Source organism: Aulonocara stuartgranti (genome assembly GCF_965226115.1).
Source record: "Aulonocara stuartgranti genome assembly, chromosome: 7".
Lineage (NCBI taxonomy): Eukaryota > Metazoa > Chordata > Actinopteri > Cichliformes > Cichlidae > Aulonocara > Aulonocara stuartgranti.
In genome coordinates, this window is record NC_138945.1 from 42,344,650 (window position 1) to 42,357,874 (window position 13,225).

Below are 13,225 nucleotides of genomic sequence, written 5' to 3' on the forward strand. Positions count from 1 at the left end.
CTAAAACAACAAATTTTCTCCTTTAAGGGCAGAAAAAAAAAATAAAAAAAATTCCACAACATATTATACAAGCATGGCTAAGGAATTACATACTTACTCAGCATCTGTTTTTGTATTTAATATTAACTACGGAACAGATGACTTAACAGCCTTAGTTATCTTCATTGGCCGAGGGCTGGAAATAAGAGATGTAATAAGCAGTTTAATTGATGTAAACTTTATTTACAGAATAACATAAAAATCACAGGCTCATGCCATGCTCCTACAGCCTACAAACACAGAGTGCTTCCTTCTGCTGAACAACAGTTTGGACAATGCACTTTACAGTGGCAACCACGTTCACCCTGCAGTCTGGCTTCATGGCTGCGGTTTGTTAAGTGAAGGTTAATGGAGAGTTTTACATACATTATTTACAGCTGAGTGTAAACCCACAGCACAGCGCAACACAACTGCACACATGTAAGAAAAATTCTCAGCGGTCACTTCCTTCCTTCAACAAAATAAGCCTTTTTTGTTTTTTTTAAACTGCACCATTAATTGTACACCAGCTCCAACCCATTTCAGGGGGAAAACAGTAGCTTCTAGACTCTGAAGCAAGACTACAAAAACAGATGGAGTTACTAAAACAATGGATCTGATTCATTTAGTTTACAAAACCACTAATAAGTGGACTGGAGGAGTCTACTTTAGAGATCCAGACAAAAGGAGACCGTTATGAGATCAGCCCGTCCTTCAGTGCAAGCTGATGAGAGTTTGAAACATTTTCCCACTGTTTTCTGATGGGTCAACCATTGCATACACTAAAATGAGAAAATAACCTGCAGATTAATAGAGAACATCTAGTAGTTAAAACCCTATACCGAAGTGTGGACCAGCCAATGTTTTTGGTTACACTTTTGCTCTTCCTGTGATAACAAAGCTCAAGAAAAAGCTACAAAACAAACCAGATACTTTCTGAAAGCCCATCATCTGAGTATCTGGTTAAAGAAGATGCAGATAATCCATCAGAATCTGAATAAATGCAACTCAACTTACAATATTTTCAAGTCTGAAATTGACAAAAAAACAAAAAACAAACAAACTTTAGACACGTTAATTAAAGTAGGTGCTGGAGTTTTACAGTGTCACTTAGAGATGCCAACCATGGGCCAGAGGACAGAAAGCCTTTATTATTATTATTACTTTGACTTCATGCAGCTATACAGTTGAAATTTAGTTAATGACCGTTAATGTGAAACAATGGTTTTAAGTACATTAATTTTTTGAAGGTTATCCTTTCAGCTGAATATAACATTAATTCCTATTTATAATCAATATGACCTGGACTCATTACTGAAGCTAAACTCTTGAGCAGTGCAGCAGTAAATCAGCCTGTCCCAGCAAATTTCACTCTCCCAGTAATGACATCTCCTATTCAGAGGTGGAGAATGAAACCTGACAACTGGATTCACATCAGAATATAACATGTTACTAAGGCAGAAAAGGGGAAAAACTAAAGGCTTTTGCAAATAAAATTTAAGAGCATCTTCTCAGATTTCCTGCTGAGGTAAATTTAATTCAGTGTGTTGAACACATTCTTTAAAATCATACTGAACTGATGCAAAGCTGAAATCACAGAAACTATGTATGACCAATAGGGGGCACTCACCTCATGTCACGCACCTCATTTTGGGCGTCTACCTGAATATTGCTACTGTTGTGTCCTTGACATTTTCCCCTGCAGCCAACAGAAGTGTTGAACTGTTCAATATATACAAAACAAAAAAACGAGCAGACAAGTGGCTGAGGAAGCTTCATAATACAGAGTGTACATAGAGGGCAAAGACAGAACAAAGTACATGATCCTAATTCTCTAACAACTACAACACCACCGGTGCCCCTCCTCTCATATTGCTGAAGGGCTTCAGCTTTTCACTCTGATGAACAATAACTCACATTCTGATAACAGTAGCTGAAAACACCTGTATGGTTTCTACAGGGTGCGTTTTATTTCTAACAACATACAGGCACAGTGGGTGGAGTCAGGTTCAAATCTGAGGCGGGGTCCTGTGTCCTTCCCTTTCCCTCCAGCAGAACATCAATATAAAGACAGCATGAGTTAAAAAGGTGGATGGTCCATTTCTTACTAGAGGACTCCACAAGGTTAATGGATGAGATGTGGTGCTCCTGCTTCACTGCCGCTTACTCTTTATCCTCTCTAGGCGTTTCTTCAGGTCATCCAGGTTGGCAGCTGGTGAAGCTGAGCGGGTGTTGGTGTGTGTCGGGGAGTGAACGTTGTGCTCCTGCATGTACAGCTCCCGCGACTCTTTCAGCTGTGACAGCTTGCTTTGCAGCATATCGGTGGATGATGCCACTGACGGCTTTGAGGACAGCAGGGAGGAGATGGTGGGTCGCTGCTGAGCCTCGTCCTCACTTCCCCCAACACTCTGTTGCTGGTGGAGGGAGACAGAGGGCGAAAAGACACGTTAGCTTAGGCTGCATACCACTACTAACAAACACTCATCCTGGAATTAGGGCTGTGCGATATGACCAAAATCTCATATTTAAGACATCTATCGTCCGATAACGATATAAATCACAAAAATGTGACATTTTCTGTAAATTCTGTGAATCTCGGGCAGCTCGACTTGCGTGAAGTGTTTCCTGCTGCACGTTGTATAGCTGGAGTCGAGTGTTTTAACCGATACATTTTTAGACAAGTTGTTACGGCCGCCGTTTTCTTTGTGAGTATTTATTACACGGCGTGCTGCGGGGAAAAGCCTGTTCTAACGTTTGAGTCTAAGGTTTATTTTTTAGCACCTGGCGGCTCTTTTTTAATTCTCATCCGTAAACAGTCTGCATGCTCTTTCACGTGATTCAGTTTATTTTGAAAAGTCTCAACAGGATCTTGAGCTTTATTGTGAAAGGTTTATGTGGAAAATAAACAAGTGGACAAGCCATTGTTGTATCGTCGTTGCTAATGACAACGCATAAAAACAGGCGCTTGTCCGTCTGTACTTCTCTCGTATAAAAGAGAGGACTTTAAGAAATTAATATAGCCACTACACTACTTTGATAAGCAGCTGTAGCTCATCAGTGCATTGTGACTTTACTAAATGAATAATACCAACTGACCCTGGAAGTGTTTTCCAGGCCTTGTCTTTGTCTGAGAATCTTCAGTCTTTCATAGTAAACAGCTGGCTTCAGCTCCTCGTTGCTGCTCAGACTGGAGTCAACACCATGCTGAGGGATCACTGCAGAGAAGCATACACACAGATGTTACTACACATTCCTGATTGATAATAACCAAAGAGCACCATGACAACATGGGGTACAGCTGTACCTGCTGTGGTCTGGATTCGAGTTTTCCCCTCTCTCTCAGACTCAATCATGCGAAGGCCTCGCTCCACGTAACTCTGGAAGAACTGGGATGTGTTTTTGAGGAACGGTTCCAGGTCTGCATCTGAGTACTTCTGTTTGTACTCATATAACTCTGTCAAACCCTGAAAAGGAGAGTGTTCATGCTTCACTTTGTTGTCCAGGGTCAAAAGTATCATAAAACGTATTTCAAAATTAATTACACTGCTGCTTTGATTTTCAAACAGGAGCGATGCTGACCTCTTTAGTGTTCTCCTTGGAGCCGATCTTCTTGAAGATTTCAGACAGAATGTCACTGACCTTTGCCTTTGACATCCGATCGTCCTGCAAAAGAAACATCAGGATAGTGTAACTCAGTAGTAGTTGACAGTTCAATTATTTAACCCTCTGGACTCAATGGATTTGCTACATCATGCTTTTTCCTGAACACTGCCGTCACATTTAGTGCAGGAAGAAATGGTAAAAAACTGGATCGTCTAAGAAAAGCACCGGGGAGGAGAAGAGAGAAAAAACCCCGGAGGAATAAAACACATATTCACACAAGAAAAAGTAGAATTTTATTTAACTTGTAAATCAGCATTCTGCTCAACATAAACTCACAACTCTGATGGAACATTCTCCATTTATAGAATCATTGCCGAGTTTTATGCGTTACTTACTATACGCAGTCCCCCCTTCTCGTTGCTCCGGTCACTCTTGAGTCCCGCCAGGTTTCCAGAGTGTTTGACTACCCGCCTCAGATGGGCCTCCAACTCAGACTCGTTACGATTCTCAATCATCGACAGGTGGTCAAGGATCTGATCATCATTAATACAAAGCAATAGGAAAGAGTCATCAATAAATGAACATTTTAAATACTCATTTAAAAAGAGTCCAATTCAAAACTTTATCAAAAGCATTAAGCATGAATGAATGGTAAAATAATGTGACCTGGACCTATGTATGGGTTACTAAACAGGTATTGCAGTTTTCTTATATAACTTCTATAAGAGCTTTTCTTGTTTTAGTGTCCATTCAAAGCTCTTTAGACAACAAGTTGCACTGAACCATACATTTAGATGGCACTCTAAAGGGAGCATGCAAACTCCACAAATGGAACCCAAGCAAACCAAGGGATTCAAAACAGCAACTTTTATTTTTGCTGTGAAGCGCTAGTATTAACCACTCAGCTACTGTGTGTGTTACCTTTGCCCCGGTGAGCTTGCAGAGTGTGTGTAGCAGCGTCTTGAGGGTCCTGTGTGGGACATCGCTCTTGAGCTGCTTAAGTTTCTCTTTGGGAAAAACTTTCATGAAGTTGTGGACATCCAGCAGGATCCGGTCCAGGTTTATGTTGTTGATGGTCTCTGGGAGGAAGCGGATAACCCTCCACAAACACTGAATGTAAATAAACATGAGTTAGAAGTCCAGTTTAAAGCATTTTTAGTGGACAGCAGGTTTGGCACTAACATCAGGTTCCCTTACTTTCATGACCAGCTCTGAGACCATGGGGGAACCAGCTGTCGAGACCAGTGTGTCCTGAAGCAACACCAGCAGAGCACTGCCAAGGGACGGGAAGGAAAGAAGTAAAGTTTATTTGTCAAGTCAATTTCACAGAAAAACAGTCACAAAGCACCCGTACACAAAACAAGTAAAATAAACAGGAACATTAAGGACTATAACTGCCAGTAAACACAATATCAACTGGTAGTTTAAAAACAAACAAATAGTAATTCAATAAAAAAAAATTAAAAAAAAATCTCAGGAGAAAGTGATGCTAGAATGTGTTAATAGTCCAGCACTAAAATAATCTAAATGAATGACATAAATGCGTTGAATAAGGAGACCAGTTGTAGCAATTTAAAAATGTTCCTTAAATGAAAGAAACAGGAACAAGACAAAAGGTTTTACATGTTGAAGTCCAAAGAAGCAAATATTAAATTAAGTCAAGACAGGTCGAGCCGAGATAATCGATTGCTATGAACTGGTGGTAGTGTCCACTTGGTAGGGCTGCTCGATTATGGCAAAAATGATAATCACGATCATTTTCACTGAAATTGAGATCTCGATTATTTGACAATATTTATTTAACAATAACAATGTATTGAAAAATGACTTTAAAGATTGTCAAAAAATAATATAAAATAGTGTGCAAATACTGATAACAGTGCAAATGTTTGCAATATAAAAAATAAATGAAAAATGTAAACATCTATGTTTAGTAAACTTCGCAGTGTTGCTCTGTGGTGCAGCTACGACACCGTAGCAAAGTTTACACACTGTGTGTACTTGATCCACGTCTGACTCTGCGGACCCATAATGTTTCCACACCACTGAAGGTTTTTTTTACCTCTTTTCAACCAGCGGCAGTCACTCTCCTCTCCAGATAACTTCTGCTTAGCTTTCCGAGCTTCCCTCGGGTCCTCTTAATCAGCGGTCCCCAACCCCCGGGCCTCGGACCGGTACCGGTCCGTAAGTCGTTTGGTACCGGGCCGCGAGAGTTGAGGCTCAGGTGTGAAATGTATAGTTTTCAGGGTTTTTAAATCAGTTTTCAGTGTTATTTTGTTATCGTTTATTCGGTTTTCCTGGGTCTTTTCACGTGTGTTATGAATAAATCTTTTTTTCCGGTACCGGTACTAGTTTTATTTTGTTGTATTTATCCGCGACACCTTAAAGGCCGGTCCATGAAAATATTGTCGGGCATAAACTGGTCCGTGGCGCAAAAAAGGTTGGAGACCGCTGCTCTTAATTGTTGTGACACGTGTTCGAAATGCAGAGAGGTGCGCTCGATTTGCCACACGGAGCAGCGCAAGAGTAAAGCACAAGGGAGGGGCTAATAATCGGCTCAGTCATTTTTAATGATCGTTGAAAGCCCAGATCGTAATCGTGATTAAAATTCGATTCATTGAGCAGCCCTACCACTTGGGACAGCCAGGTATCCCAGAATGCATTTCAAATCACAAGCAGAGAAGCATCTGAACCAACACGTTGTTCGTGGATACTGAAGACTCCAGCCTGTCCAGAAATTATTACATCATCTGTTTTTAAAGAAATGTTTATTCAGCGATAATCTAAGCACCAGCTCTCTGTTAGAATTTTCTGAGTTTACTAAAATAAAAATGAAATCAGAACAACATCTGATTTGTGTGGTGTGTGCTTTTTAAAAAATTTTTTAATGTTGGCGTTTTGGTCATGTTACGTTTAACTGTCAAAGACTTGTTAGAAACTATGAAACACATCAGATTTCTGGATGCTAGCAGTAATTTCCGTAATAGTCTATTTCAGTATTGTGGTGTACAGTTACCACTATGTCGTTGGAAAGTCCACACGAGTCCAGATTTCTGAGGACACACTCACGTGGGCGTTATCTATGATACTCCTAAACTACAAGTTAACTTAAGTCAACCAAGTCAGACAATTCTGTTGTAATGAAAAACAAACACTCATCCCACCCGCAAGTTAGCGCAGTGCCAGCTGTTTAATTCACAGCAGCTTCTGCAGTAACCATGGTAACCATGGACACTGAGCACGTGGATCGATGCAGTTCAGACTTTGGGTAATACCCCCAAATCTGTCTCTTTGAAACTAAAAAAGGCTCATTTATCAGCTGTGCAGCTGGTTTTCCAGCAGGGTCCTGCTGAAAAACTGCAAGATAAAGGGAAACATGTTGATGATGAATTATTTATGTAAATAAAATGGAAGACTACGATCAGCAGAAAGCGCCACAAACTGAAACACTGAATGTAACTGGCTCCCAACCAGGTTGTGTGTTCAGAATAGGTTATTATGGTGATTCAGCCGCCCACCTTAGTAACACAAAACTAACCTCTCTGGACTTAAAGCCGTAAAAGAAAGAATGAAATAATAATACAGATACACACACAGAAGTTAGCTGAAGTTATCGCAGTGAGGAGTTTCTTCTTACTGACCTGATCATGTTGGTCTGGTCAGACTTCTCCAGGACTCTGATTACAAGCAGGTTGACAGACCTGATGACCTGTGTTCCATCTTCTACATCCTCCACTCTGCTGTCCAGCATCAACGTTATCAGACCATGCATCAGGTCCTTCAACACACCCATAGATGCCTCTCTGGCCAGGGACTCCATAGAGAACAGCTAGTAGAAAGGAACAAGAGGAGGTCCATAAAGACATCAGCATCCTCCTCTCAAATCAAGCTAACAGATGTGATTACTGTGTAGGCACAACTCACAGACAGCATGTTTCCTATGATGCAGCTATACAACTTTATGATATCCTTCTTATCCACCCGATCGTCAGCCATGTGCGTGCTGTTGATGAGCCTCAGCTGCATGATGGTTGCAATAAGAAACTGATCAATGTGTCCCGACATCACTTCCGCTTTGTCCTCCTGTCGCAGTACCTCATCAATCTGCAGAGGAAAGTAAAATCCTTCAGATTTAGAGAGAAATGCTATTTGGGAACACTGAGCATGGGTTCAGGGATACCATTATACTTTTATTCACCAACATTTATGCATCAAGTTGTGACAGGAGTATCTTTGTAGTGCTTGTGTCAATAAACAAATAAATACATCCTGACTATCATGTGAAAATATCCATTCCTGAAAAGAAGGGGGGGAAAGAAAGACCTGTGCCATGTTTTCCTAGCAGTGCAAAGTCACCGTGTTTTTTAAAGAAACTCTTCTGCTTCATTAATGATTACTGCGAGTGGTGGTTGACAGTTTACTAAATATTTCATATCCAATCAGTTGAAAATGTGCTCTGTGCAAAATATGTTTGTTTACCTGTGCCAGCGCCTGGATGCTGGTGTTGATGTCACCACTCGCAACCTGAGAGATGACAAAGTTGATGGTGGAAGCCGTGCTGTTGTGCAGTTCATCAAAGTGTGGCGAGACCGAACGCATCCTTTGAACACAAAATTGCAAAGAAGCATTAAACCTCAACAAATGTTCACTTCTTTCTTGTTTGTGTTGCTTGTGTGTGCGCTTAATTATCAGGACTGAGGTTGTTTACTTGGGTTCAGGGATCATGATGGGCTCCAGCAGCTCATCCAGCTTGTGTTGGACAAGGTCCGGCAGCTCGCACACTCTACCCTGGTCCATCTCAATCATATCCAGGTCTAGCTGGAACTCCTTGGGGATGGATGGATGCAGGGACTCTGTGTGCTGTGCATTCTGACGGGCTTGGCTAGATAGATTGAGGGAGGGATTGGAAGACAGGTGGTGGGAAAAGAAGACAAGACACTAAATTTAGTTGAGCATAATAATCCATCAGTGCTGCTTAGCTCCAGTCCTCACACAACTTCAAGCTTTGAGAGATAATGTGGATATAAGTGAATATCCTCAGCCTAAAGAAGGGTTTATCCAATTTAATATGATTAATAAATGAGTTTGAAACTCTCAAATGTCACATTTCTATGAATCACTGCATTCCAACACAGGACTTGTATGTGTGAGAATTGTCTGATCAACCAAATTTCACTGGGACTGTCTGAACAGAAACAGAGCAGCACTGATTTTAAAGACATTGAGTTTGTATCCTTCAGCGAGATGGGGAAAAAGTCATGTGGACAACCAGATAAAAGGCTACTGTTCATTACATTGATAACAAATAACAGGTTGATGAAAGTGATTTATCCAGCTGGTAACGTATTTCAGCAGCATAGCCTCAGCTATTTGCATAAAGGACCTATGACATTGATTTTGTAAAAAGAAAAACTTTGTACTTTTATAACAAGACTGAAATTTTAAGGAACCTTTTGTTTTGGCCAGAATGAGGGAACGAATCCAGATACCTCAGAAAGGTGTAATGTCACTCTTGAGTTAGCACATTCCAGACAGAATGAGGAAAAACAGGATTTAGTAAGTTGGAGCCATTCAGGCATCACTAGCAATGCAGTATAGTGCTTTTGCTATAGATGGATAGAGCCTGATAAATACAAATACAGCAGTGGTAGTACAGATGAAACATTTACAGTTTTGCTTTTTACTGTTTATGTTCGGTTATCTTGGATTACTGACTCAGGGTATGTTGGTGTGCTCTGATTTTCCGAGTGGGAAATCTGAGTTAAGGGTGGAGTTCCACAAAAAAACCCAAAAAACCAACAAAAAAAAAAAAAAAAAAAAAAAAAAAACCAAACAAACAAAAAAACCCAAAGATTTCCAACTACGAACTCATTACGACTTATTTAGGAACGCACCAACGTGCAACTTTGGTGGGCAGACAGCATGCTATAAAATTAGAAAGTACCCAGCAACTTCTAAAACTCATGTCATGAACTTTGAAGTAACCCCATAATTTGGTGAAATCTATTTTCACAGCAGTCCAAAGACCCTGAAAATTTAGGTTAGGCTGCAATAACATATTGTTAAGTGCCGGTGCAACACGCCCATCACAATATTCTTTAAGCATTGGCCCTTCTTTTAGTGAAAAATAAAGAACAGCACACACTGAAATTTTACCATAATCCACTGACAAAAGTGAAAAAGACAAACATGTCAGCAAAGCTCATTGGCTTAACCAGTGTACTACGGTGGGTGATGTACATCAGCAAGAAGGCTGCAAGAGTGATTCACACCTCTGGGTCAAAAATCAAAAATTCAGATCACCATATTACAGAGGAGGGGAAAAGATACATTTTCATGCTTCTGTTTGAAGAAACAGCAACCACAATATTTGGCAAAAATAACCCTCTAAAAGTAGAGAAATGAGAGAGAAAGAACAGAAATAACAAGTTTACATTGAACACACTGAACAAGAATACAGTGAGACGAGTTCTTACAATGGCTACAGACAGAAAAGAGGGGAAGGAGGAGGAGTTGGTACTCACATCCTATACGTGCGATACATTATTCTGCTCCAGAAAAGAAGGCAGGCAGAAAAAAGGAGGAAATCACAGAGGAAGAAAGAGGAAGGGTTAAGAGAAAGGCAAGCAGTCGGCCAGTGAAAGGTGATTTTAGTTGAACTAAGTTGAAGACTAGACAAGTAACCTTATGAGAGGAACCCAACATGCAATGACTCAGAATATCAAGACAAGAAGGGGACAGACAAAGTTGTGAGTAAACATTCAAACTGATGTATGACTGCATTAGAGTCATCCCAACCAAAACACAATGGACCAAATGTTTAACATGCTCACAGGAAACATTTGGAATAGATTGCCTTGAAATGCCATGTTACAATTCATAATGCAAACTATTTACGGCAGATATTACAACAATCTAAATCCCTCTAAGATTTTTATTTATTCTTTTTTTTTTTCTTTCCTCATAAAACACGATGATTAACTTGGCTACTGTAGAAACCATATTGAATGTTTTTTTAGCTTAACCTCCTAGGACCTGGCGTCCACATGTGGACATCACATTTTGGGTTATTTAGACCAAAATACTCAATTTTGCTCTACAAGGGCCTGATATCGTGTCACAAATTTAGAGGATCATCATTTAGCCTGGAGAAATAGTTTGCTGCTTTATAAGAAAGCCCTCCGCAAAGCCAGAACATCTTACTATTCATCACTGATTGAAGAAAATAAGAACAACCCCAGGTTTCTCTTCAGCACTGTAGCCAGGCTGACAAAAAGTCAGAGCTCTTTTGAGCCAACAATCCCTTTAACGTTAACTAGTAATGACTTCATGAACTTCTTCACAAATAAAATTTTTATCATTAGAGGAAAAATTACCAATAATCATCCCACAGATGTAATATTATCTACAGCTACTCTTAGTACCATTGATGTTAAGTTAGACTCTTTTTCTCCAATTGATCTTTCTGATCAACTTCAATAATTACTTCCTCCAAACCATCAACGTGTCTTTTAGACCCCATTCCTACAAAACTGCTCAAAGAAGTCCTGCCATTAATTAATTCTTCAATCTTAAATATGATCAACCTATCTCTAATAATCGGCTATGTACCACAGGCCTTCAAGCTGGCTGTAGTTAAACCTTTACTCAAAAAGCCATCTCTAGACCCAGCAGTCTTAGCTAATTATAGGCCAATCTCTAACCTTACTTTCATATCAAAAATCCTTGAAAGAGTAGTTGTCAAACAGCTAACAGATCATCTGCAGAGGAATGGTTTATTTGAAGAGTTTCAGTCAGGTTTCAGAGCTCATGACAGCACAGAAACAGCTTTAGTGAAGGTTACAAATGATCTTCTTATGGCCTCTGACAGTGGACTCATCTCTGTGCTTGTCCTGCTAGACCACACTGCAGCGTTCGATACTGTCGACCATAATATCCTATTAGAGCGATTAGAACATGCTGTAGGTATTACAGGTACTGCACTGCAGTGGTTTGTATCATATCTATCTAATAGACTCCAATTTGTTCATGTAAATGGAGAGTCCTCTTCACACACTGAGGTTAATTATGGAGTTCCACAGGGTTCAGTGCTAGGACGAATTCTGTTTACATTATACATGCTTCCCTTAGGCAGCATCATTAGAAGACATAGCATACATTTTCACTGCTATGCAGATGACACCCAGCTCTATCTGTCCATGAAGCCAGATAACACACACCAATTAGTTAAACTGCAGGAATGTCTTAAAGACATAAAGACCTGGATGGCCGCTAACTTTCTGCTTCTTAATTCAGATAAAACTGAGGTTATTGTACTCGGCCCTGAAAATCTTATAAATATGGTATCTAACCAGATTCTTACTCTGGATGGCATTACCTTGGCCTCCAGTAACGCTGTGAGGAACCTTGGAGTCATTTTTGACCAGGACATGTCCTTCAAAGCACATATTAAACAAATATGTAAGACTGCTTTCTTCCATTTGCGCAACATCTCTAAAATTAGAAATATCCTGTCTCAGAGTGACGCTGAAAAACTAGTTCATGCATTTATTACTTCCAGGCTGGACTACTGTAATTCATTATTATCAGGATGTCCAAAAAACTCACTGAAAAGCCTTCAGCTAATCCAAAATGCTGCAGCAAGAGTCCTGACAGGGACTGGAAAGAGAGAGCATATTTCTCCTGTATTGGCTTCCCTTCATTGGCTTCCTGTTAAATCCAGAATTGAATTCAAAATCCTGCTCCTCACATACAAGGTCTTAAATAATCAGGCCCCATCTTATCTTAATGACCTTGTAGTACCATATCACCCTATTAGAGCACTTCGCTCTCGCTCTGCAGGCCTACTTGTTGTTCCTAGAGTATTTAAAAGTAGAATGGGAGGGAGAGCTTTCAGTTTTCAGGCCCCTCTTCTGTGGAACCAGCTTCCAGTTTGGATTTGGGAGACAGACACTATCTCTACTTTTAATATTAGGCTTAAAACTTTCCTTTTTGCTAAAGCATATAGTTAGGGCTGGACCAGGTGACCCTGAATCCTCCCTTAGTTATGCTGCAATAGACGTAGGCTACCGGGGGATTCCCATGATGCATTAAGTTTTTCCTTTCCAGTCACCTTTCTCACTCACTATGTGTTAATAGACCTCTCTGCACTGAATCATATCTGTTATTAACCTCTGTCTCTCTTCCACAGCATGTCTTTATCCTGTCTTCCTTCTCTCACCCCAACCGGTCGCAGCAGATGGCCGCTCCTCCCTGAGCCTGGTTCTGCCGGAGGTTTCTTCCTGTTAAAAGGGAGTTTTTCCTTCCCACTGTCGCCAAAGTGCTTGCTCATAGGGGGTCATATGATTGTTGGGTTTTTCTCTGTATCTATGAAGCGCCTTGAGGCGACTTATGTTGTGATTTGGCGCTATATAAATAAAATTGAATTGAATATCCACTTACGAGGACATTATACTGCTACTGTTCTATCGAAATTTTAAACAAATATCCTCATATGTGGCTCTCATTTTTCTTAGAAACAAAAATCAGGTAAAAAAAATAAAATAAAAAAAATTAAATCTGGTAATTCTTTGTTTTTACATTCATCGGGCCCCAATATGCCCAA

At 40.2% G+C, this 13,225-nt stretch overlaps 1 protein-coding gene across 2 annotated transcripts in view; it reads right to left on the reverse strand.

Moving 5' to 3' along the window:
* Positions 1-201: 201 nt before the first annotated feature.
* ckap5 (cytoskeleton associated protein 5) overlaps positions 202-13,225 on the reverse strand; it is a 42,200-nt gene continuing 29,176 nt past the window's right edge. For both annotated transcript variants that reach the window (XM_082539511.1, XM_082539510.1), the window contains exons 34-44: positions 8,330-8,503; positions 8,101-8,221; positions 7,546-7,725; positions 7,263-7,450; positions 4,819-4,894; positions 4,543-4,731; positions 4,017-4,154; positions 3,598-3,681; positions 3,323-3,482; positions 3,115-3,233; positions 202-2,432 (exon numbers count right to left, since the gene is read on the reverse strand). In XM_082539511.1, coding sequence (XP_082395637.1) covers positions 2,172-2,432; positions 3,115-3,233; positions 3,323-3,482; positions 3,598-3,681; positions 4,017-4,154; positions 4,543-4,731; positions 4,819-4,894; positions 7,263-7,450; positions 7,546-7,725; positions 8,101-8,221; positions 8,330-8,503 — 1,690 coding nt within the window. In that variant the 3' untranslated portion in view covers positions 202-2,171. The remainder of the gene's footprint in view (positions 2,433-3,114; positions 3,234-3,322; positions 3,483-3,597; positions 3,682-4,016; positions 4,155-4,542; positions 4,732-4,818; positions 4,895-7,262; positions 7,451-7,545; positions 7,726-8,100; positions 8,222-8,329; positions 8,504-13,225) is intronic.